The sequence below is a fragment of the Rhinatrema bivittatum genome, chromosome 8 (genome assembly GCF_901001135.1).
Source record: "Rhinatrema bivittatum chromosome 8, aRhiBiv1.1, whole genome shotgun sequence".
In the NCBI taxonomy this organism is placed as follows: Eukaryota; Metazoa; Chordata; class Amphibia; order Gymnophiona; family Rhinatrematidae; genus Rhinatrema; species Rhinatrema bivittatum.
Window position 1 is genome coordinate 84192867 of NC_042622.1, and position 26845 is coordinate 84219711.

The 26845-nt window shown below is 49.2% G+C and overlaps 1 protein-coding gene across 2 annotated transcripts in view; it reads left to right on the forward strand.

The window, feature by feature from the left end:
* Positions 1-26845, forward strand: part of ASS1 (argininosuccinate synthase 1) — a 230497-nt gene that overhangs the window by 136736 nt on the left and 66916 nt on the right. For both annotated transcript variants that reach the window (XM_029612119.1, XM_029612120.1), the window contains exon 13: positions 25419-25550. In XM_029612119.1, coding sequence (XP_029467979.1) covers positions 25419-25550 — 132 coding nt within the window. The remainder of the gene's footprint in view (positions 1-25418; positions 25551-26845) is intronic.

The following is a 26845-nucleotide window of genomic DNA, read 5'->3' on the forward strand; positions in this document are numbered from 1 at the left end:
ACGTCCGTTATGTGCGGGGGAAGTTGCAGAGAATTTAGTACGTGCTGTTCAATCTCCATGCCGTCAGGTGAAGGGAGGATTGCATGGAGTAAATCAGAGTTCCCTTGTCTTGTGAAAGGAGAAAGGGGACTGTAAGTAATGGTATTGGAGAGCTGATCGAGAGTCGAAGAAGATAAGCATACCATGGTTGTCTCGGCCATGCTGGAGCTACTAGTATTAGATCTTCTCTGTCCACAATACATTTTTGGATTGTGCGTGAAATTAGTGGTATGGGAGGAAAAGCGTACAGAAGGCCATTGCTCCACGGAATCAGGAAAGCATCCTGGGACATTCTGTGTATACTAGGAAGAAGAGAGCAGAATTTGTTCACTTTGCGATTCTCTTCTGATGCAAAGAGGTCTATCTCTGGTGTACCCCATTGCGCGAAGATCTTGTTCATTTCCGTTTGATTTAGTGATCATTCGTGTGGGTGAAAAAGGTGGCTGAGCCTGTCCGCCCGTGTGTTTGCAAGCCCTGGAAGGTAGGATGCTTGAAGAAAGATTTTGTTGTGTTCTGCCCATTCCCATATTTGAACTGCTTCCTTGCAAAGAGGCAATTAACTGGATCCCCCTTGCTTGTTTATATAAAACATTGCCACTTAGTTGTCGGTGTGGATCATAACTTATTTACCTTGTACCCATGACTGGAATACTCTTAGAGAGTTTTGTATTGCTCTGAGTTCCAATAGATTTATTTGGAGACCTTTCTCGGTGTTTGACCAAAGTTCCTGTGTTTGTAAATGCAAGAGATGTACACCCCATCCCTTCGTGGATGCATCCGTTGTGTGGATTAGCTGATGAGGGGGCTGGTGGAATGGGTTTCCTTCGGTCAATACTGAGGGGCGAAGCCACCATTTGATGTCTTTCTTCATAGAATTTGTTACGTGAACCTTGTGCGACATTGGTTGTGTCAGTTTGTTCCATTGAGATTTGAGACCCCACTGGAGACGTCGGATGTGGAGTCAAGTATGTTGGACAACATGTATTGCTGCAGCCATATGGCCCAAGAGCACCATTATATGCTGTGCCTGAACTATCTTGTGACATAGAAGTGCACGAGAAAGGTTTTGCAAAGTTTTTGTTCGGACCAGAGGTAGAAAGGCTCTGGAAAGTGGGGTTCGAATAACAGCTTCTATGAATTGAATTGTCTGGGAGGGATGGAGTTGTGATTTCTTGTAATTAGCTATCCAACCTAAGTTCTCGAGGCAAAGAAGAGTGGTTTCCATCTGCTGCAATAGGAGTTGAGCATTGAAAGACACAATGAGCCAGTCGTCCAAGTAAGGGAATATAGTTATCCCTTGTTTGCAGAGATGCGCCACAACAACAGCTAGACATTTTGTGAAGACCCGTGGGGCCGATGAAAGACCAAAGGGGAGTACCTTGTATTGGTAGTGGTGATTCACCACTTGGAAACAGAGGTAACGCCAAAAATTCTTGTGAATGGGAATGTGAGTGTAAGCATCTTTCAGATCTAGTGAGTACATCCAGGCATTTGGTTGCAGAAAGGGGAGAACTGTCTTAAAAGAAGTCATTTTGAATCTTTCTTTTACTAGATGTTTGTTTAGCACTCAGAGATCTAAGATGGGACGTAGGCCTCCTGATTTCTTGGGAATGAGGAAGTATTTGGAATAGAATTTGTTCTCCCTGAGCAAGGGAGGCACTGGCTGTATCGCTTTCTGTTGAAGTAGGCGTGACACCTCCTTCTTGAGAGATGGGATTTGCATTTGGGGTGTTTTGGAAGCGAACAAATGCGGAAGTATTGGGAAGGAACTGAAACGTAGACGGTATTGTTGTGAAATGATGATTAATACCCATTGGTCCTTGGTGATTTTGGCCCATTGGGAAGAAAAGAAAGATAGTCTCCCCACCACTTGAGCTGTTGTTGTGGCCTTCTGATCTAAAAAGATTGTTTTGGAGTTTGCTGAGAACGATGTGGCTTCTGTGGCCTTTGGTTTCTTTGCCGTGGTCTTTGGCTTTGTGGCTGAGAAATAGGCCGTTGTGGCTGGAATGATTGCTGCCTATAATTGGATTGATAGGGTTGATAGTAGCTGTATGGTCTGTGATAGTAATAACCCCTTTTATACTGGTTGAAGTAACGGCGAGAAGTGGAAGGCGTGTCCAGAGGTGCTGCTAAAGACTGGACTGCAATATTCTGCCAAGCAAGGGAAAACAAGCTGATCGGTGAAAAAACAGCCTTTATTGGAAAAAGCCCGACTCTGCCTGAGTTTCGCTCCTGCAGGAGCTGCCTCAGGGGCTATTGTTAATGGGTGTCTTCAATGTGATTGAGCATTCATCAAAATTATTTGATCCAGGCTGGGCAACTTGGTGTAGTAAACATATGTATTCTGCAAAACTGGTGCGATGAAATCCTTATGTAGCCGTGGTAAGGACTCACTGCATGTGTGTTCAAAAATTACTCTATGTTCCTTGTACACACATGATGGGAACATATATTGAATGTGTGCAAATTCTGCTCTGGCACGTCTTTGAGTGTCTATATTTAGGACCCTAAAATGTGAGTGGCTACAGGGGTGGAGTCAGGGTTGGAAATATGGATGCTTTAAAACAAGCTGATGTTAAATCTGTCTAAGAGTGAAATATTGCAGATAGGTCATAAAACAAAACCAGGTTATTTCCAGTCATTGGAGCTTATACCCTTTACTAAACAGAAGTACGAGAGTTGGGAGTAATTCTTGATATCCATCTCAGATTCAGAGCAAAAATAAAATCTGTAATAGAAGGTGTCTTCTATAAGTTGCAGCTGCTTAGACGCCTAAGATTTTATTTAAGTCAATAGGATTTTTGAATGGCAACACTGGACTATTGTAATTTAATGTACTAAGGTCTGCCTAAGAAGTGTATAAAATCTCTGCAGGTGATACAAAATGTGACCGCTAGATTGATAATGGGATTTAAAATATCTGATCATATTACCCTGAAGCTGCATTGGCTCTGTGTTTCAGTAAGGATCACATTAAAGTTTACAGTGATGGTCTTTAAAGCTGAGCATTTGAAAAAGATCATTAAGAAGTATGCACCGAAGCTTTACTTGAGAGTCCCATATTAGAGGGAGAAGAAAGAGGGTTACCTATGTCTTTGAACATGACTTAAAATGATTCTGAAGTTCTATTTTTGTAAAGCTCAAACCTTATTTTATGGGAAGAGAATTTGGATCTATCTAGATGTTACAAAAACTACCCAGGAGAGAAGGAAATTATTTCTTGCAATGCGTCATGAAACTTTGGCTCTTGGAATCATCTTTCAGCTTAGGGATCCTTGTAAATACTCAGGATGTTTAAATTTGGCTATCAAAAGGTGTATTCTGACTTAGTAACAAGTTAAGCCTTTTCTTTTTTCAGTTTACTTTTTCCCTATTCTTCTCCCTAGTAATGTTGTTTATCCACCCCCTTTCTAAATTGTGGTCTACGGGGAGTTAAGTGTTATAATTCTTTTTATTTAAATTGTTACCCTGAAAAAATATATTCTTTGTTTCATTGCATGATAAGTCCTGTATGTAAGTGTGGAAATGTAAAAATAAAAAATAAATAGGAAGTATGCTTCCAACTGTATGTTACAGTCATCTAATGGCTGTCAATTAACAATTCTGTCTATGAAACGGGTAAAATGGCTGACAACGCATGCGTGAGCATTTTTTGGCTGTGAATTCTCTATTATGGAACAGTTTACCACTGTCACTTTGCCAGATATCTGATATCTTGGCATTCAGGAAGCAGTTAAAAGCTTACCTTTTCATTTAAGCTTATCCCATGCTGGGTACTTAAATGATTATCTATTGCTGGTTATTTTTTGCTTACTGGTTTTATAATATGATGTCCAGGAGTTAAGTTATGTTATGCATAGGGATGGTAACTTTAAAACAAGCTCGCGGGTGCTCATATATATGTGTATGCGCGCGATTGTACATACGCAGGAATTTTAAATTGTCCGCACAAGTGTGCACACACTATTTAAGGTACACCTAGCATGTGTATGTGTGCTCCTAATCTTTAAGTGGTTAAACAAGCAAACATTATTCATGTATTTTCCTTTCCAATCTGTCGGTTTTAACACGCACAACTAAGATTTTAACACGTGTGCATGAAAGAAAAAGCTAGTTTGACCAATTAGTCCACCAGTTTGCCCAGTCTATCTGTAGGTCATCCAGAACCCTCTGGTTCTTCAGCCTGCACTCCTCCCAGTTGACCCAGACCCCTCACCCAGTCATTTTAGGCCTAAAACGAGTTTTATTCAGACTTCCACCTTATCAAGAACAGAAGTAAATAAGCGTGAGTATCAGCCCGACGCACGTTGTAGGCATGGGATTTAAAATCTGTATTTACACACACAAATGCTGGCCCCTGATACGCCCTAACTCCATCTCTTTTGTCCATGCACCGGGTTGCTTGTGCACGCACGTATAAGAGCATAAATGGGTCATTCAAAAGCCATTTAGACAGATAACTCACAAGTGGCAAATGAGGCACATTTATCCACTTACCCAGCTAAATTATAGCCAGATAGCTACTTATCCTACTATAATTGAGCCAGATAAAAATGGGGCATTCCAGGGAGGGGTTGAGATATCTGTCGATGGCCTACTGTGATCCAGGCCATATGGAACAGCAGTTTTAAGATACAAGGTGGGGTGGGAGGGATAGGGCTGGGGTGAGGGGTGAGCAAGGGGCCCTGGATATACAACAATTTATTTTTTTTTTTAAATGCCAAGAACTGAAAGGGGAGGGGGGGGGATGATGCAAGTCCAGCCCTTTTTTCAATTATATGAAGATGCCCCTGCTCTGAGAAAGTGGTGGCAGCATATTTACAATTTTGTGGAAGGGAGGAGGGGGGGTCTGAATCGGGCTGTATGCCCTATGATCATTATTTCTCAAGTGAAACGCCATTTAGCTGATTATGTGTAAATTATCTGGCAACTGTTAGCCAGATAAGTTTAAACAGGGATATTCAGTGGGACGGTTATCCTACTGAATATCCAGGACAAGATATCCAGCTAAAAGTAGCCGGATAACTTGTCCACTAAATGTCCTACTAAATATGGACCTTATATTGTCTGGATTCCGCCTAGCACTATGTTATTTGAGAAAAGTGGAATAGAAATATATTTAAATAAATAAACAAGGTTAGGTGCTTTGTACTGACTTTCTGCATGACCCACTTAACTTAGGCTCCTCAATCAAAGCAAATGCAAAGCAGACCTCCGTATAGGTTCCTAAGTTTTAGAGTCGTGAATTTTCAGCTGAAAACCTAGAGCCCTGTTTACTAACAGGCCGATACAGTACAGTGCGCTCCAATGGAGCGCACTGTTAACCTGTCCTTGGACGCGCATTTTCCCTTAACTCTTATTCAGAAAGGGGCGGAAAACGCGCGTCCAACCCACCGAACCTAATAGTGCCCTCAACATGCAAATGCATGTTGATGGCCCTATTAGGTATTCGCGCACGATTCAGAAAGTAAAATGTGCAGCCAAGCCGCACATTTTACTTTCAGAAATTAGCGCCTACCCAAAGGTAGGCGCTAATTTCTTCCAGCACCGGGAAAGTGCACAGAAAAGCAGTAAAACTGCTTTTCTGTGCACCCTCCGACTTAATATCATGGCGATATTAAGTCGGAGGTCCCGAAGAGTAAAAAAAAGTTTTAAAAAATTAATTAATTAATTAAAATTTGGAAGTCAGCCGGCGGCTGTCGGGTCGAAAACCGGACGCTCAATTTTGCCGGTGTCCGGTTTCCGAGCCCGTGGCTGTCAGCGGGCTCGAGAACCGATGCCGGCAAAATTGAGCGTCGGCTGTCAAACCCGCTGACAGCCATCGCTCCTTTTGCCCGTTTTTACTGCCGGGCCTAATTTAAATACTGAATCGCGTGCACTGGCGAGTGGGCAGTGCGCACACCGGAGTTCGCCCGCTCTCCCGCGGACTTTACTGAATCGGCCTGTTAGCGAGTAATTTTGAAAAGAGTGCACGAGTGCCCATACACGCACATATCTGCGCACAAGCAAGATACACTGGAATTTTTAATTGTGCGCGTACTTGCGCTCCTTAAAGATGAATTTAAAAGCCCTACGCATGCCAAAGCCGGGAGATACTCACGTGCCTTGGACCGGCGCATGCCACACAGATTTTAAAAAGCACCCAAGTACGCGCATATTTCCCGGTACGCACACAAATCAAACAGTGCAAAAAAGAGGTGGGGTGTGGGTATGGTTTGGGCGGAGCTTGGGTTGGACATGGGCATTGCAAGCAGGTCCCTTGAAATATGTGCGTAACCCGGGGTCCCCTACCACGTAACTTTATTCTACTATGGATGACGTGGAAGCTTTAAAATAAAAAATCAGGACTAGTCATCAAGGTTTGAAGAGTCAGGGCTAATAGGGTAAAAGGGATCAAGGTTAATTAGGGGAGTTAGGAAGTCGGGAGCTTTTACCTGAGCGAACTGGGAATGGCCTGAGGAAACTGGTAATTGCGTTGGCGTGCGTATCTAAAAGAATTGGCCCACTTGCGCGGTAGAGCAGGCATTTGCGCTCACAAGTGCACGCCCATACAAAATTGCGTGTACATGAACGCATGTACAGCCGATTTTATATCATATGCACATATAAGCGCCTATATTCTAAAATGGCTGCATCCATTCGTGCAAGCCGCCATACACATGTACGTGTACACCCACACGGCTGTTTAAAAGGTACCATCTTATGTTGTAAAATTCACCAACCATGCATAAGTATGCCCCTAAGTTTAAGAGGTTACTCGAGCACAGCTAGCACTCGAGTATCTTCCATAGGACTTTGTCGGCTTTTATGCACGTATGTCAGTGGGTTTTAAAACCTGCTCGTGCGAGGGACATTCCCAGTTTTCCACTTTATTCACCAGTTTATCCAGTTAATATTGAGGTCTTTCAGACCCTCTGCTTCTTCATCCTGCCTGCTGCCCAGTTGACCTGGACCCCTCACCCTGCTCTATAAGCCCTAAAACTCGAGATCTACAGACTTACGCCTCATCAGGAGCAGCAGTAAAGTTACGTGGATATCTTGCCTATGCGTGCTGTGGTTCTTGGTTTTAAAATATGGAGTTACGCATGTAAGTCTTAGCCCTGTCCCGAAATGCCTATGCCCCGCCCCTTATATCTTACGCATGCACAGGTATATAAACGCATGTATTATGCAGCTTTTTATAACCCGAGTTGCTCGCGCGCGGCCCACATATGCGTTTATGTGAGCATTTTTGCACAAGCAACACTTTTTAAATCGATCTGTATGCACTTTCCCTATAGACACAAAATGGGAGAAAAATTTTAGTAAGAGCCTGATTTATTAAGGCTTTTTTCCCCACTCTGTGTCTGGGAAAATTGCTTAGTAAATGAGGGCATAAGTTTGAAAATAGGATCCTAATTTAAGAGCCTAAATTTAGAAGCTCAGCTGTTTTTGAATATTGGGCTCATAGTAAATACAACACAGAGTAATTCAAATAGCTTGGAAATCATAAGGTAACATTGGTTACATAGCAGATACAATAAAAGTCAATTAGATACACTTCAAAAGTTACTTTCAGTACATAGTAATCACAGAAAAGGACAATTCGAAAAGAGCTTTGAAACATTAAGACAAGGTAATACCACAAGTGGCATGTTAAATACATCACAAGTATTTAGGTGAGTTTGGATACATAGCAGAAACAGTAACAGGCAAACTTTGCAAACATTTCGATTACTTTGGGTTCTTAATAAAACAATGAAAACAGTGGGGTCAATATTCAGAGGCTGAGCGCCTGACTAAACTAGCTGGATAAATGTATCTGGCTAACTGAAACCAGATGTTTAGCAGCACAGACACATTACTGAATATACCCTGCTATCAGGAAGTTAGCCAGCTAAGTTTATTCAGCTAACTTTAGGGCACTCATCAGAAGTCCTAAAGTTATCCAGCTGCGTTGGCCACATAGTGCTGGCTGAAAAATGGCGTTTAACCAGCTAACTTACAGACCGATACAGTAAATATCGCGAGAGAGCAGGCGAGTGCCCGCTCTCCTGTGCGCACGATTCAGTAAATTAATTTATTTAAATTAGGGCCCGCGGTAAAAAGATACGCTAGGGACACTAGTGCGTCCCCAGCAAAATTGAACATCCGGTTTTCAACCCGTGAGCTGCGAGCCCATTTTAATTTTAATTTTTAAAATTTTTTAAATTATTTTTAACTCTTGGGACCTCCGACTTTAATATCGGTGCTGAGAGAAATTAACGCTTACCTTTGGATAGGCGCTAATTCTGAAAGTAAAATGTGTGGCTTGGCTGCACATTTTACTTACTGTATCGCGCGGGAATACCTAATAGGGCCATCAACATGCATTTGCATGTTGCGGGTGCTATTTGTCTCGGGGGGGGGTTGGATGCGTGTTTTCGGCACGCTATTACCCCTTACTGAATAAGGGATAAAGCTAGCTCGTCAAACGCGCATCCAAATGTGGGTTAACAGTGCGCTCTACCAGAGCGCACTGTGCTGTATCGGCCTGTTAGCCAGATAGCCAGTTCCACTAACTTGGGATGTCAGTGTGGCCATTTGTCCACATAAGCCTGAACTTAGCCAGAGAAATAGCGCTGAATATCAGCCTCAATAAGACTATGTTAATAGTTTGTACATTTGAGTTAAGGACAAAAAACCAAGGATATGGATGGTGCCAGACCTCCGCTAACTTGCCAGACAGACCCGGTTGTTTTCTGGGGTGTTATATAGCCTGTCCGCACCAGCTTGACTGCCCCATGGCTTGCCAGGTTTATTAAGATGAAAAAGCCTTCTTCCTCCTCAGGCCCATTCATGATGATGTAGTCATGGAGCAACGTCCGGCAGGCCTGGGTAGATACTGTCTCTGCACGAACAATACCCTAGACAGCTCCTGATGAAGAAAAGGGCATCTTTGATGTCATAGAAGAGCCTCCAGGCCCCCTGGATGGCTTCCAACATGTGCATCTTTGGGAACAGTCTGCATAACATAGATTGATGGTTATGGTAATGATTAGTTTATTTATAGCCCACCTATGCAGTAGCCCTAGGTGGTCGACAAAGCCACGTACACAATAAAAGTGTAAAAAACAGAGTAAATAAAATATACCTGATAAAAACAGAACAAGAAGTTAACCCACTGTCATACCAAAATAAACAATAAAATGAGACAGCAAAAAAAAAAAGAAAGAAATCATTAATAAAATCTGAACAGGTAATTAAAAGCCCATGGGCATTAAAAGACGCTGTAAAGACTATCAAGCAGCATAACAGTAGACCTGTTCAAAGAGCAAAGCTTTTAAATGCTTCTTGAAACTTTTAATACATGGCAGCGAACATAACTCAGTTGGGAGTTTGTTCCACACATCAGGGGCAGCACCCGAAAAGGATCTTTGGTGAGTCTTAGACAAACGTGTTACACGCACTGACGAACTTCGAGTGAGGCTTTTTATGAGGAGCACAAAGTTCTTTTGGGACTGTATGATTTGAGCAGGTCATGAGTCCAAGGAATTGATGGGCCATTAAGCAATTTAGATACTAATAGAGCAGTCTTGAATTTGAATGGGGAGCCAGTGAAGAGCCAACAAAACTGGGGTGATCTGCTTACTAATTGGAAGCCCTGCTATAAGGCATGCATGTTTTTTTTAGTTTGTCCTGTGTGAAAGGGAGCTCCCAGAACAGGTGGAAGAGGGTCTCTTCTGCACTGCCTCCCCTTGGGCAGTGTCTGACTCTGCTGAGGCCCCCTCGCATGTAGGAATGCCCTTAGGGCTTGTTTGTAAGTCTCTTGCATTTGATGTTCTGTTACATCCTGGTGCACGTGGCTTCTGGTGGCTTGCTGATGGGTTCCGTGGGTTCCCTTGCACAGATCAACGTGTAGATATTTCTTGGGATCCATAAAGCTAGTGTGATGCACTGTGAGGAGGGCTATATTTTGGGGTGGGTTCCAAAAATAACATCCATCAATTGAAGTTTCAAATCTATGCACATTATTTTCCAGCAAAATGTTTCCCACACTGAAAGGAAATAGAAAATATGTTTTCAGAGGGAAAGCACATGCATAATTTACACTATGCACCAAGATGGACAGTTTGAAGATTGCCCCCTTACAGGTGAATTTTCAAAGGCGTTACATGTGTAAATGTAACATACTATCGTAGCAATTTTCAAAAGTCATTTGTAGAGCTGTAGCTAGCTTATGCCGATGTGGCCTAGGCCATAGGCGTCAACAACCAGGGGCGCCGTCACGCGAAAACTATTGGCCTCCAGCCTCCTTCTCCCTCCCCCTACCCTGGCAGTAAATAGCAGCGCGGTCCACGGAGTTTCGAAAACAATTGATTTCCTGCTTCTTCCTCCCCCTGGGCCAATGAAGAGCAACGCAGCACACACTCCTGACTCCTCTTTGCCCCCCTCCCTGGTAATGAAGAGAAGCGATCCCCATAGGGCAGCAAAAAACATCAGCCTCCTTCTTCCCCTGCCGCGCCCCCCCCCCCCCCCCCCGCCTCAGTAGGGCAGAGAAGCTCGGCCCCAGGGCCACAAAAAGCGTTGGTCTTTTTCTCCCTTTCCCTACCCTGCAGAGAAAAGTAGCGTGGCCAGCAGGGGCTCAAGGAGCAGCAATGAGCAGCAGCAGTGTGGCCCGCATGATGCCAAGAAGCATTGGCCTATGGCCTCCCTCTCCATGCTTCAGCATAGCTGAAGCATGGAGAGGGAGGCCATAGGCCAATGCTAGATGAGAGAGAGAGTCTGAGTGTGTGTTTATGACTGAGGATGTGAGAGAGAGCTAAGAGCTTGTGTGTGTCTGATTGAGCATGTGAGAGAGAGCCTATGTATGCTTGTGTATAGTTGAGCATGAGATAATGAACAAGTGTGTATGTGAATATGATTGAGCATGCATGAAAGAAAGCATATGAGTGTGTGTGAATGACTGAGCCTGTGACGGAGTATGAGCCTGTATGTGTATATGATTTATTATGTGACAGAGACTGAATGAGTATATGTGGATGTGGGTGTGTGTGTATGATTGAGCCTGAAAGAGAGTGCGAACGAGCATGCGTGTATGTGTACACAGCTGAGCATGAGAGAGCAAACACACGTGTATGTGTGTATATGACTGAGCATGTGTGAAAGAAAGCATGGAGAAAGTTTGTTTGCAACAATCCCCTCCTCTCTCCCTGCTAATCCATGACAATCTCAGGTAATCTAGAAATGAAAACTTCCCAGGTATGGATAGCAGGGGATTTTTTTTTATTCTTATGGGTGATATTTGATGTATCAGCTGTTTTGAAATATTTTATTGACTTTTGGAAATGGATAGAGATATGAGTTTTAAATTATTGGATGTTCTGTCCATCAGCTGTTTTGAAATATTTAATTATGGTTTTACTATTTATGATTTATATATCTTGATTTTATTGTTTGATGTTTTATGAGGAATGAGGTATTTCTGTTTTTCCATAGTTGCACTGCATACAGTCTGGGTGTTGTGGTTTCCAGTTCAGTTTTTGTCTCCACATTTCTCTTTACACTTTACAGTCTCTCTGTTAGGAATTTGGTGAGGGTCTGTCTGTGTTCGGCATGTGTGAACAAGGTGAGGAGATCTGCTAGCTTGTAGTTCCTGTGTGACGATCTACAGTATAACAGCCTTGTTTGTTCTGTTTTCTTAATAGGAGGTGTTTTGGTGTTTAGGGCCTGGTGTACTATTTGCAATGTGGCCTTTTCATAGGTAGGATTGAATGCTGCCAGTTAGTGCTGTTTTGGGATGGGAGGTTTCGCATATTGTAATTGTAATTCAGTTACTTGTGGCTTTCTGAGGGCCAAGCCTACACCTAACATGCGCTACCATAGGCCTAATACCATATTGGTTCCAAGTGCCTTTATTCTTTTACTTGTTTTTCAGGGTTTTCTAGTTAGCACCACAGCAATGCATGTAAATATAATATTGATGCAGTTGTAAGTGATATTTTTAGCTCAGATTGTCATTTTTCATGTAAAATCTGAATTATCTTTAATTATGTGTGGGGAAGGTGTAACTGGGAGGGGCTGACTCCTAGTGCTTGGCTTGGGGGCCCCTGACTGCAGGGTTCTGAAGGGAACCTTGGTGCATGGCCCCCAGCCCAGGACTGACTCTGCAGTGAATGGATTAAAGAAAGTTGAGGGGAAAAAAAGATCCCCAGGAGTTGTGAATGAAGGCTCCAGTGTTATTAAAGCTCTGTTGTTAAAGCTGGGAATTAGCAATCTGTTATTAGAGCTGTGTTGTTAAAGCTGAGAGATAGCAATCTGTTATTATTTAGAATAGTTGTGAGTGGATCCTTGGACCAGTGGCAGGTGACCACGCCCTCGGGGGAGATCCCGAGAGGGACCACTGGTCAGGCTTAGTGTAGGAGACAAGACACACACTAGTTCTTTTATTAGACAATATATTAAACCACCAGAGGTGGCAGTAGTGAGCTGGAAAAGCCCGGCTGGGCTGTAGTCCCTCAGGTACTGGAACAGCGATCCCAAGGTGGCTGAGCTGTAGAGAAACTAAGAAAGTGAGTAGGCAGTATATACAGAATTCTGGAACATGTCCTTGATGGTAACACTCACACAATAATCTCTTGAAGCAGCTCAAGAGTTGGGATGCAGTAGGTCCTCGAGGAGCGAGTACCTGATACCAGGGAAAGCTCTGAGAGATAGATGGAAACTCACTAATGTTGTAAGCAGCGATGACTTTTTAGCAGAAGTGGTATTCAGGAGCTGGTCCGGGACGCAGGCCCTCAAGGAGCGAGTATCTGTTCCGGACTGCGACCTGAAAAGAAAAAGAGAGAGCGAGGCCCCTGAGGAGCGGGTACCTCTAGTGAAGTCCGAGGAGGCAGAGTAGCTAGGTTTGCGGAGCGCAAATCCCATCCGCAGCGACCTGGAGGAAGCGAACCCTTGCTAACTCTTCTTGTTAGCGAAAACTGAGACTTTAAATATCTGGAGCTGATGACGTCATCTCAGGGGGACGCCCCTGAGGTGCGCGCCAACGCCGGTACATCAGTCAGGCCGCGCGCGCCCTTAGGCATCTGGTCAACATGGCGGCTTGCAGCATCGAGCCGGTCTGGGAACGCCGGAGAAGGACGGCCTGGTGACGCCGCAGTAGCCAGCCTTCCATCCACCCCGGAGGGAGTCGCCAATGAGATAAGGTGGGCGGAGCAGAGACGTCGGACAGCGACGGACACAACATCCTGGTTCCAGGATCTTTCTACTGGTTCTGATTGAGTTGGAAGCCCAAAGGAGCCGAAGGAAACTGCTGGGTGAAAATAATTCTCAAAGCCCCCTCTATTTATCAGTCTCCCAGCTCATGGTGACGTGTGTTGTGCTCAGGATGAGGGCGCACTTTTTCACTTGGCCATAGGTGCCACGTGGTCTGGCTATGGTTCTGGTCATTTATGCGTGTTAACATGCACTTGATGTGGGTAAAACTTAGTGACAATTCAATAGCAAATATTGTAGCAATTTCAAAAGTGCACTAACAGATCGATACTCTAAGGCCGCGGTAGAAACAGTGCAGCAGTGCCGGGTGCACCCTCGTTCCCCGCACGCACAGTTCTCTTCACCTACCGCTCGATACTCTCTTCAAATTGCATGCAAATGCAAGCCGCGGCTGCGAAGCGTTAGGCAAGCGTTAGGTCCGCACAACCCATTTTACTGTATAGGTGCTAATACAGCGCCTATACAGTATCCTGGGTGCGCTGGTACCTGTCATTTCAAATGTCATTTCAAATGACATTTGAAATGACAGGCACCAGGAAGTGGATGGTTCCCCCCCCTCCCGAAGCAAGGCGCAGGGCGAAAATTAAAACGGGAATAAAGTGTAAAAAATGGGGGTAAAACCAAAGGGAGTAAAGTGTAAAAAACCATGGACGACCTCCATATTAACATTGCAGCGTAAGTTGTTTATATATATGTATAAATACCTGTCACTTTCCGAATCCCCCAGGCGTGCGGTCATCGAGGCGGCGGCGGGAGCCGGCGGGTGGATGGGCGCCCGTTCATCCAGGCGGCAGCGGCGGTGGGAGCCGGCGGGCGGGTGGGCGCCCGTTCATCCAGGCGGCGGCGGCGGTGGGAGCCGGCGGGCGGGTGGGCGCCCGTTCATCCAGGCGGCGGCGGCAGCGGCGGGAGCTGGCGAGTGGGTGGGCGCGCGTTGGATCCAGGCGGCGGTGGGAGCCGGCGGGCGGGTGGGCGCATGTTCGATCCAGGCCGCGGCCGGGTGGGCGTGCATTCATCCAGGCAGAGGGAGCCGGCGGGCGGATGGGCGCCCGTTCATCCAGGCGGCGGCGGCGGTGGGAGCCGGCGGGCGGGTGGGCGCGCGTTGGATCCAGGTGGCGGTGGGAGCCGGCGGGCGGGTGGGCGCCCGTTCATCCAGGCGGCGGCGGCAGCGGCGGGAGCTGGCGAGTGGGTGGGCGCGCGTTGGATCCAGGCGGCGGTGGGAGCCGGCGGGCGGGTGGGCGCATGTTCGATCCAGGCCGCGGCCGGGTGGGCGTGCATTCATCCAGGCAGAGGGAGCCGGCGGGCGGATGGGCGCCCGTTCATCCAGGCGGCGGCGGCGGTGGGAGCCGGCGGGCGGGTGGGCGCGCGTTGGATCCAGGCGGTGGTGGGAGCCGGCGGGCGGGTGGGCGCCCGTTCATCCAGGCGGCGGCGGCGGCGGGAGCCGGCGGGCGGGTGGGCGCGCGTTGGATCCAGGCGGTGGTGGGAGCCGGCGGGCGGGTGGGCGCCCGTTCATCCAGGCGGCGGCGGCGGTGGGAGCCGGCGGGCGGGTGGGCGCGCGTTGGATCCAGGCGGTGGCGGGAGCCGGCGGGCGGGTGGGCGCCCGTTCATCCAGGCGGCGGCGGCGGTGGGAGCCGGCGGGCGGGTGGGCGCGCGTTGGATCCAGGCGGTGGTGGGAGCCGGCGGGCGGGTGGGCGCATGTTCGATCCAGGCCGCGGCCGGGTGGGCGTGCATTCATCCAGGCAGAGGGAGCCGGCGGGCGGATGGGCGCCCGTTCATCCAGGCGGCGGCGGCGGTGGGAGCCGGCGGGCGGGTGGGCGCGCGTTGGATCCAGGCGGTGGTGGGAGCCGGCGGGCGGGTGGGCGCCCGTTCATCCAGGCGGCGGCGGCGGCGGGAGCCGGCGGGCGGGTGGGCGCGCGTTGGATCCAGGTGGCGGTGGGAGCCGGCGGGCGGGTGGGCGCCCGTTCATCCAGGCGGCGGCGGCAGCGGCGGGAGCTGGCGAGTGGGTGGGCGCGAGTTGGATCCAGGCGGCGGTGGGAGCCGGCGGGCGGGTGGGCGCATGTTCGATCCAGGCCGCGGCCGGGTGGGCGTGCATTCATCCAGGCAGAGGGAGCCGGCGGGCGGATGGGCGCCCGTTCATCCAGGCGGCGGCGGCGGTGGGAGCCGGCGGGCGGGTGGGCGCGCGTTGGATCCAGGCGGTGGGTGGGAGCCGGCGGGCGGGTGGGCGCCCGTTCATCCAGGCGGCGGCGGCAGCGGCGGGAGCTGGCGAGTGGGTGGGCGCGCGTTGGATCCAGGCGGCGGTGGGAGCCGGCGGGCGGGTGGGCGCATGTTCGATCCAGGCCGCGGCCGGTTGGGCGTGCATTCATCCAGGCAGAGGGAGCCGGCGGGTGGATGGGCGCCCGTTCATCCAGGCGGCGGCGGCGGTGGGAGCCGGCGGGCGGGTGGGCGCGCGTTGGATCCAGGTGGCGGTGGGAGCCGGCGGGCGGGTGGGCGCCCGTTCATCCAGGCGGCGGCGGCAGCGGCGGGAGCTGGCGAGTGGGTGGGCGCGCGTTGGATCCAGGCGGCGGTGGGAGCCGGCGGGCGGGTGGGCGCATGTTCGATCCAGGCCGCGGCCGGGTGGGCGTGCATTCATCCAGGCAGAGGGAGCCGGCGGGCGGATGGGCGCCCGTTCATCCAGGCGGCGGCGGCAGTGGGAGCCGGCGGGCGGGTGGGCGCGCGTTGGATCCAGGCGGTGGTGGGAGCCGGCGGGCGGGTGGGCGCCCGTTCATCCAGGCGGCGGCGGCGGCGGGAGCCGGCGGGCGGGTGGGCGCGCGTTGGATCCAGGTGGCGGTGGGAGCCGGCGGGCGGGTGTGCGCGTGTTGGATCCAGGCGGCAGTGGGAGCCGGCGGGCGGGTGTGCGCGTGTTCGATCCAGGCCGCGGCCGGGTGGGCGTGCATTCATCCAGGCAGAGGGAGCCAGCGGCGAAAGCGGCCTCCGGAGGCCGCTTTCGCCGCTGGCTCCCTCTGCCTGGATGAATGCATGGCCCCCGCCGGCAGTGAATGAATGCCCGTGCGATTTCGGCGCTCAAGGCGTGACGTCACGACGCTTGACGTCACGCCATGTGACTGCCTTGAGTGCAGAAATCGCACGGGCATTCATTCACTGCCGGCAGGGGCCGTGCATTCATCCAGGCAGAGGGAGCCAGCGGCGAAAGCGGCCTCCGGAGGCCGCTTTCGCCGCTGGCTCCCTCTGCCTGGATGAATGCACGCCCACCCGGCCGCGGCCTGGATCGAACACGCGCACACCCGCCCGCCGGCTCCCACTGCCGCCTGGATCCAACACGCGCACACCCGCTCGCCGGCTCCCGCCGCCGCCGCCTGGATGAACGGGCGCCCACCCGCCCGCCGGCTCCCGCCGCCTGGATCCAACGCGCGCCCACCCGCCCGCCGGCTCCCACCGCCGCCGCCGCCTGGATGAACGGGCGCCCATCCGCCCGCCGGCTCCCACCGCCGCCTCGATGACCGCATGCCTGGGGGATTCGGAAAATGACAGGAAAGTGACAGGTATTTATACATATAAATAAACAACTTACGCTGCAATGTTAATATGGAGGTTGTCCATGGATTTTTACACTTTACTCCCTTTGGTTTTACCCCATTTTTTACACTTTATTCCCGTTTTAATTTTCGAACACCACACTAACACCACACTAACACCAAGTAGAGGGTAGCGGTAATCTAACAGGTTAAGGACGCGGCAAAATAGCGGGTTACAAAGGAGATAATCTGAGCGCGCGTCACAGTATCGGAGGGGAATAGCTAATTCCTTCATTATACAGCTAATTCGTTCATTTACATATCATATACATGCTGGGTGCGGAAAGGGTTATGCGTCTGTTTTAAGAAGCACTAAGGACGCGTGAAACTGGAGACTGAATCGCTGGATCGCCTTACGCGTCCGAATTGTGCGCTCACAGCACGTTACAGACGGGAAATCTTCAACCGCACGTTACAGTATCGATCTGTTACAGAGGTAAAGTGCATTTACACATGTAAAACCCAATTTTAAACGTGTAAATGCTTTTGAAAGTCAGGCTCCATGTGTACACATTAAACCTTTTAGTAAGCATACATTAAAAAAAGTTAGTGTAAGTTTTAGTGGATAGATCTTTAAGTTTGTGCTCTATTTGTGCACATGTGACCGCACAGTGCTTGTGTCTAGCAAGTTCTTGATTCTGTGTAGATATGAATGTGTGTGTTTGTGCTTATGAGTGTGTATATACGGTTGCATGCTTCTTTACATGCTTTGATGGGCATATGCAACGTTTGTATGAGGTTACATCAGGCAGAGTGACTGCGCGTGGGTGTATGAGTCTCTGTAAGTGATGTTGGTGTGTGTGCTTGTGGGTGTGTCTTTATGTGAGAACATGCAGATGTGTACCGACGACATTGAATGTTTGTGTGTATGAATGCTTATGTATCTGGATATTTTTATTAGTATGCATCTATAGGCATATCTGTATGTGCATGTGTCTGCATGTCTACATGTTTTATAAATGTATGGCATGTACTTGTACCCAGCTTTATGTGGTTCCCTCTGCCTGGTAACTGTTCCAAGCTAACAATAGAGCTTCTCAGAGTGGAATTGTTCAGTTCAAAGCAAAGAGAAGTGGGGAGGGCTGGAGGTGGATTGGGGGGAGTGCTTGCAAATGTAATAGTTTTCTAGCATATTGTGTCTTTTCACACCCTCATTATCAAATTATGGTTTTTGCTCTGAAGGAGGGCTAATTAAGTGAAGTAAATTAAATCTGCAGGGATGAAGGGAGGAAAGCACTAACGCATTAGACCTCCTATTTTCTACCAGAAGAACAAAGCTTTCTGGGGTTGGATTTTCTGCTTTAGTATTTTCTGTTTAACCCTTTGGAGAAGGGACAATTTAGCATAAGACAGAGCTTATTTCCTGTTCACTTTTTTGCTTCTGTTCACAACAAAAGCAAAAGGGTACAAAATTTCCAATATAAGAAGATTCCAAATCCTGAAAAGCCCCCATCCCCCCCTGCCCACACTGCTATAAAGCCAGAATGGTCCCCAGATATTTATAGCATTCCTCTCCCTCCCCCTCATTCCTCTCTCACTCCCTGTGCTCCTCTCCCTCCCTCCCCCCTCATTCCTCTCTCACACCCTGTGCTCTTCTCTCTCCCTCCCCCCCTCATTCCTCTCTCACTCCCTGTGCTCCTCTCCCTCCCTCCCCCTCATTCCTCTCTCACTCCCTGTGCTCTTCTCCCTCCCTCACCCCTCATTCCACTCTCACTCCCTGTGCTCCTCTCCCTCCCTCACCCTTCATTCCTCTCTCACTCCCTGTGCTCCTCTCCCTCCCCCCTCATTCCTCTCTCACTCCCTGTGCTCCTCTCCCTCCCTCCCCCCTCATTCCTCTCTCACTCCCTGTGCTCCTCTCCCTCCCTCCCCCCTCATTCCTCTCTCACACCCTGTGCTCTTCTCCCTCCCTCCCCCCTCATTCCTCTCTCACTCCCTGTGCTCTTCTCCCTCCCTCACCCCTCATTCCTCTCTCACTCCCTGTGCTCCTCTCCCTCCCTCACCCTTCATTCCTCTCTCACTCCCTGTGCTCCTCTCCCTTCATCCCCCTCATTCCTCTCTCACACCCTGTGCTCTTCTCCCTCCCTCCCCCCTCATTCCTCTCTCACTCCCTGTGCTCCTCTCCCTCCCTCCCCCCTCATTCCTCCTCACTCCCTGTGCTCCTCTCCCTCCCTCCCCCCTCATTCCTCTCTCACTCCCTGTGCTCTTCTCCCTCCCTCACCCCTCATTCCTCTCTCACTCCCTGTGCTCCTCTCCCTCCCTCACCCCTCATTCCTCTCTCACTCCCTGTGCTCCTCTCCCTCCCTCCCCCCTCATTCCTCTCTCACTCCCTGTGCTCCTCTCCCTCCCTCCCCCCTCATTCCTCTCTCACTCCCTGTGCTCTTCTCCCTCCCTCCCCCTCATTCCTCTCTCACTCCCTGTGCTCTTCTCCCTCCCTCACCCCTCATTCCTCTCTCACACCCTGTGCTCTTCTCCCTCCCTCACCCCTCATTCCTCTCTCACACCCTGTGCTCCTCTCCCTCCCTCCCCCCTCATTCTTCTCTCACTCCCTGTGCTCCTCTCCCTTCATCCCCCTCATTCCTCTCTCACACCCTGTGCTCTTCTCCCTCCTTCCCCCCTCATTCCTCTCTCACTCCCTGTGCTCCTCTCCCTCCCTCCCTCCCTCTTCATCCCTCTCTCACTTCCTGTGCCTCTCTCACTCCCTGTGTACATCTCCCTCCCTCCCCCTAATCCCGCTCTCACTGCCTGTGCATCTCTCCCTCCTCCCACTTCACTCCTTTCTCACTTCCTGTGCTCCTCTCCCTCCCTCCCCCTCATTCCTCTCTCACTCCCTGTGCTCCTCTCCCTTCCTCCCCTCATTCCTCTCTCTCTCCCTGTGCATCTCTCCCTCCCCCTTCATCCCTCTCTCACTCCCTGTGCATCTCTCCCTCCCTCCTCCTCATGCATCTCTCCCTCCCTCCCCCCCTTCACTCCTCTCTCACTCCCTGTGCACCTCTCCCTCCCTCCTCTCTCATTCCATGTGCTCTTCCTCCCTCACCCCTCATTCCTCTCTCATTCCCTGTGCATCTCACCCTCCCTCCCCTTCATCCCTCTCTTACACCCTGTGCATCTCTCTCTCACTCCCCCTTCATCCCTCTCTCACTCCCTGTGCATCTCTCCATCCCCCTTCATCCCTCTCAGTCCCTGTGCATCTCTCCCTCCCTCCCCCATCATCCCTCTCTCCCTCCCTGTGCATCTATCCCTCCCTCTCCCTCCCCTTTCGTTCTTTTCTCACTCCCTGTGCATCTCTCCCTCCCTCCCCTTCATCCCTCTCTCACTCCCTGTGCATCTCTCCCTCTCTCCCCCTTCATCCCTCTCTCACTCCCTGTGCATCTCTCCCTGCCTCTCCCCCTCCCCATTCATTCCTCTCTTACTCCATATGCTCCTCTCCCTCCCTCCCCCTCATTCTTCTCTCACTCCCTGTGCTCCTCTCCCTCCCTCCCCCTTCATCCCTCTCTCCCTCCCTGTGCAGTTCTCCCTCCCTGTGCCGCTCTCCCTCCCCCTTCATTCTCTCAACCCTGTACAACTTTCCATCTCCTTTCATTCCTTTCTCACTGCCTGTGCACCTCTCCCTCAGTCCCCCTTTATTCCTCTCTCACTCCATGTGCTCCTCCCCTTCATTCTTTTCTCACTCCCTGCCCAACTCCCCTCCCCTTTCATTATCTCCCACTCTCTGTGTATCTCTCCCTCACTCCCCCTTCATTCCTCTCTCACCCCCTGCACAACTCTCTTTCCCTCCCCTTTCATTCCTTTCTCGCTGCCTGTGCACCTCTCCCTCAGTCCCCCTTTATTCCTCTCTCAATCCATGTGCATCTTCCCCCCTTCCCCTTTATTTTTCGCTCACTCCTTGTGCACCTCTGCCTCCCTCCCCCTCACACATCTCTCACTCCCTGGGCACCTTTCCCTCTCTCCCCTTTCATTCCTCTCTCACCCTATGTGTACCTCTCACTTCCTCCCACCCGCTTCATCTCTTACTCAATTTCCTTCTTCTCCCTCCCTCTTTCATTCTTCTCTCAGTCTCTGTGAACCTCTCCCTCTCTCCTTCATTTTTCTATCCTTCCATGCACACCTCCCCCACCCTCATCCTTCCTTCCTCTCTCAGACCATGTGTACCTCTCCCTCCCTCTTTCTTCCTTCTTCTCTCACTCCATGTACACCTCTCACTCCCTCACTCTTCATTCTTCTCTCACTCTGTGCACATCACTCCCTCTCTCCTGCTTCATTCCTCTCTCAGACCATGTGTACCTCTCCCTCCCTCTTTCTTCCTTCTTCTCTCACTCCATGTACACCTCTCCCTCCCTCACTCTTCATTCTTCTCTCACTCTGTGCACATCACTCCCTCTCTCCTGCTTCATTCCTCTCTCACTCCATGTGTACCTCCCCTCCCGCCACCTTCATTCTTCTCTCAATCCATGCCCCCCTTTCTCCCCCTTCATTCTTCTTATTCCCTGTGCACCTCTCTGTCCCTCCCCATTTATTCTTTTCTCACTCCCTGTGCATCTCTCCTTCCCTCCTCGTTTATTCTTTTCTCACTCCCTGTGCACCTCTCCCTCCCTTCCCCTTTATTCCTCTCACTCCATGTGCACCTTCCTCCAGGTCTCACTCACTCTCTATGCACCTCACCCTCCCTCCCCTGTTCCTCTCTCTCCCTGCGCACCTCTTCCTCTTCTTCCTCATTCCTCTCTTACTCCCTGCACCTCTCTCCTCCCTCCTTCATTCTTCTTTCACTCCCTGTGCACCTCTCTCCCTCCCCTATTCTTCTCTACCTCCCTGTGCACCTCTCGTTCCTTTACTCCCCATTCCTCTCACTCCCTGCACACCCATCCTCTCTCCTTCCTTCTTCTCTCTCTTCCCTGCACACCTCTCTCCCACCTTCATTCTCCTCTCACTCCATGTGAATTTCCCCTCCCTCCCACTTTCATTCTTCTTACTATATTTCTCTCTCTTCCTTTCTCTGTTAATGTTTTTACCTCCCTTTTTTCTCTTCTCACATTTCTCCAGCTTTCTCCTTCACTTCTTTTAAGATTTCTTTGTCCCTTCTTTCACTTTTTGTCCCTTTTATCTCTTTTCATCTGTCATGCTTTCTTTGTTTTTCTCGTCTTTTCTCTATTGAGACATGGTGACCTTGATGTGCCTTTCGTGTTGCCTCTCATGTCTCATCCTGAGCATCCTTTGGTGTGCTCCTACTGTCCTTATCTGTAGTCTTCCCTCTCTCCTACTCCTCCTTTGTTCATATTACTAAAATCAGTACATGAAGGATTACTGCTGAAGGGACCAGTAGACAATCAATATATTTTGAAAGTGAGTAAGGGACCTTCTAAATCTTAAATACATTTACATTTATTAAAATGTATGAATCGCCTAACAATAAAAATAGGTCTAGGCGATGTACAAGGGAACATACATTTACATTATAAGAAAACATAAAAATAGATTTAACGAGGCTCTTCCGAAAGTATCCATCTCCTGAGGAGATAAAAGATAATCCTAAACGCAGGGCATGCCCTGCAAGGCATCTCTAGCGTTATGGATCATTTGGCTGCTGTTTGTGGGATGTAAGGGATATGGGTAATAGGTGGTCAAATCTGGCTGTGAAATCTCATCCCATGACCCCTTCTCCCATAAAAATAATAATTTTGGGCTTTTTAGTTTGCTTTTCTAGACAGTGTTTAAGGTGGCATACAGTATTATTAGTATTCAGGGACAATAAATTCATGACCCCCCAAGGCTTACAATTAAGTGAGTACCTAAGGCAAGAGGAGATAAAGTGACTTGTCAAAAGTCACAAGGAGTGTCAGTGGGAGAAATAGGATTTGAACTTTGGCTTCCTTGGTTTTTAGCCCATTGTCCTAACTTCTAGGCCACTTTTTTTTTTTCTATTCTGTCTTGACTGTATCACCAGAGCAGTTTAGGGGCACAATGTCCCAGGATGGAGTGACTAGACTGTGCATTCAATAACTCACCATTGCCTCTTTGGCTATCTGTGCCAGTGTTTGGGGGTAAATATTCGCTGACATTGCATGAGAGAGAATCACTGCTGCCATTCAGGAGTGTCTAAGAGCATCCCAATGCCTTCCTGGTGGACCCCTGGGAACATTTTTCGGAGACACTTGTACAGCACACCTCCTTCCGTTTTTTCATTGAAGGACACTGTTGGCTTTGCTTTGTGGGAGGGAGCTAAATAGTTCTAGACTTTTCCCACACATGAATAAAGAGGGGACGATGCTGTCCATTTCCAGGATGCAACAGGCAGGCAGAGGTTTAATTCTCCTGGGTGGGGCTCCCTGCCGTCTTGCAATGAGGTTGGAAATGTTATTATTGAGCACTCCAGCCCTCTTTGTGCCAGACCTGCTGCAATGCTGAAATGCTTTTCCCAGGCTGACATCTCATGTGCCGCCAACCTCCATCTTCCTCAGTCAGTTTATTTATTTATGGTTTTTGATTATCTGTTTATTGTTAGGAATCTCAGCCCTTCTCCTCCTCCAGCAGCACAAGGGCCCACATGTCTCATCAGCATCAAAACAGCACTGCGTTAGCGGGCGTAGCACTGCTATATCATAGGCAACTCAGAGAAATTGCCCAATTTGGGAGACAGTAATGCTTGCAAATTAGAAATATGCACAGTGCTAGCTGCTCTCCCACATTCTCCCGCCTCACTGTCCACTCGTACACCCCCATCACATAGACATGCACCCACCCACCCAATCTTCCTCTCTCCAGTAATTATGGTGCGTGGTGGGAGGGGGGAGAGCTGTAGTGCCTCCATTCTGTCACCTCTGTCTCCTGTAAATGTAGAGAGATAGAAATAAACACTTGAAGAGGCAGCGACTGTCACTTTGAAGGTGTCTCTTCATTTAGTTTTTTTATTTCTCGGAGGCGTGGCTGTCAGCTCTATTTCCCCCTGCAGTATCTCCTGTTCCCACTGTCAGAGGCTCCAAGCTCACTGCAGCCTTGTAACATCAAATGACTGTCACAGCAAAGGAGATTGAAAAAGTACCAGAAACTCCTGCAGTCACTGGATTTAAGGGAGAAAGATAAATTCAAGGGAGGGTTGAGACAGAAGTAGAGGTTCACTTTCTGATTGGACAGGCTGAGTTAGGCATGGAGACTGGGATCAGAGGCTCACTTTATGGGTGGCTAGGCTGAGAGATGTGGAGACTGTAATTAAAGGCTCACTTCGTGAGTGGCTGGGCTGAATTAGGCATGGAGACTAGGATCAGTGGCTCACTTTATGAGTGGCTAGGCTGAGAGATGTGGAGACTGTAATTAAAGGCTCACTTCGTGAGTGGCTGGGCTGAATTATGCATGGAGGCTGGGATCAGAGGCTCACTTTATGGGTGGCTAGGCTGAGAGATGTGCAGACTGTAATTAAAGGCTCACTTCGTGAGTGGCTGGGCTGAATTAGGCATGGAGGCTGGGATCAGTGGCTCACTTTGTGACTGGCTAGACTGAGAGATGTGGAGGCTGTGATTAAGACTCACTCTGTGAATGGCTGGGCTGAGTTTCAGTCTCCTTTTTTGCATGTATACAGCTGTTCTTACAGCATGCTGCCTCTGGTCAGTGGAGGCTGGGATTTATCACAGACAATTCTAGCCATGTAAGGTGGCAGTGATGGTTTCTGAACTCTTCCCAATAAGGACCAGTAGAAGATGTGTCAGTGCAGATAACTTCTTATAGGACAAAAGTACTGAGATCAATGGGAGAGGGTGCCAAATTGATGTGTGTATATGTATTTGTATATTTGTGTATGTGTGCAGTGATGTGTGTATGTATTAGTATACTTGTGTGTGTGTAAATATATATATATGTGTGTGTTTGTAGGTGTGTATATATGTGTGTGTGTACTGGTATGTATATGTGTGTATATATGTGTGTGTGTCTGTGCATATAATGTATTTTTATGTGTCTATGGATAATGTAGGGTTTTGTAGGTGTATGTGTGTGTATAGTGCAGTTCTAATAATCATGTTGGTTCTGGAGAAAACTGAAATCTTTGAAGGTTTTATGCCTGCGTGTGCTTGTGTGCATGTTTGTGTGCCTGTGCTGGTTGGGGGGGGAGGGGGGAGGAGATGAAGGAAAACTGAACTGCCCCTTCCTCCCCTAAGGTAACAGCATTTGACATTGTCTTACAGCTAAAGCTTCTCGGGCTGAAGGAGAATGGGGGAGGGTGTGAGAGGGTATTTCTGGCCCCCTTCTTCCTGTGCCTGTGCTCTCTCACATTGCTTTAATTACAGGTTTTCAGAGGCAGGCCGGTGGGCACGCATCGGCAGGGGGATCCGCTCCTGAACCCTGTCATTTAGCCTCTTCAGAAAGGGGAATCTAGACATTTTCTCCACAAGGTGCGGAGTGGTCTGTCTCGGGCCCAGCAGGACAGTAATGACAGATGCATTTTACGGCAAGCTGGGACTGAATGGGGTGCGACCACAGCTCTCCTGTCACCGCCGTCATTATTTGTGTCATTTGCTGACAATTTCAGTTTCTTACATTTCTCTTTTTCTCTCTCTCTCTTTTTATGTTCCCCCTGCCTGGAAAAATGGGTAGGTATCTACGAGACCCCAGCAGGAACCATCCTTTACCATGCACATTTAGACATCGAGGCCTTCACCATGGACAGGGAAGTGAGGAAAATTAAGCAAGGCCTTGCGCTCCGCTTCTCTGAACAGGTCTACAACGGTATGTATGTAGTTCCACCTTCAGAAAAGACCCGCGCTGTGCGGGAAACGTCAGGAAGGGCATACCTGGGGAAGGTCATACTATTAAATGGTCTTTCTTTGTCCCAATTCCCAGCCTTTCAGGTTTCCAGTGGAAAGGGGGGTAGCCGGATTTTATACACTCAGTCACCGGCACACCCTACTAGGACCCATTCAGCACAATTTCTGAGCTTTTGCATCAGGGCCTTTTGTTTTTCTTGTGCTGTTTAACTAGACAGACAGAGGGGAATGTGGAAACATATATCATTTTGAGGTGGGGAGAATATTAAGGCTTCTTGAGAGGAAAATAAATAGAAGAAGCATGGTGCTGGCATGTTGGGACACATGGTGGTGTGCTGGGATGTGAAGTCCTGGCAGGTAGCAACAGAGTAAGAAACATGGCCTTGATCTGTTAGCATGTAGTCTCAGAGTAAGACATGTATTTTGAATTCTGGGACCCTGAAAATAGCTGGGACCTTGGTGAAAGAATTGCACTTTCAGAAGTCAGCCTATTCCCCTCCTACGGCCCCTCCTGCTCCTCCAGAATGCCTCCCCTCTACCGACTATAGAAGTGCAGCTTACCTAGGACAGGTGTGCACCACCTGGGACCTGGGGAATCACACTGCCATCTGTTTTCCTCTCCTTCAGATGTTTATGACATGTGGTGTTTGATACTAAAGTAGCATTTTCTTATTTGTGGTGAGGAAGGTAAAAGTCTACTCCTCCTTACCCTGCCAGCAATACAGCTGCAAACACTGTGCTGTAAGCTAACACAACCATTTATATGCCAACATGGATGAGTGTGCTTGCAAGCACACACACACACACACACACACACACACTCTCAATAGGGTACATGTGTGCACACTGACACACAGGGGTGTGATTTTATGTATTGGGCTTCAGCCCTGTGGCAACATTATCACACTTTTAATGAGCTATATGAGGCGATGCAGTTGGCCAGGCAGATTTGCATTCTCTTGAAATGGTCATATAAGCAACGAGGATGTATCTTTGAAGCCCAGTAGGAGGAACTGCAGGTACTGCAGTGGCTCTTAGCAGATAAATGGGGGAGAGGGAGTCACTCCAGAGTCTTCTAACTGGTGGGTAGAGATGGGTTCTGCAGGGACTGCAGTGGTTTCTATGAACAGTTGGGGTGGGAGGCACTGCAGCAGCTCCTCTGAACAGGTGGGAAAATGGGGGGGGGGGGGGGTGAGAGAATTTGCAGTGTGGATTTTGGCTGGGAGCTTTGAAATGGCTCTACAGTCTCACCTACTG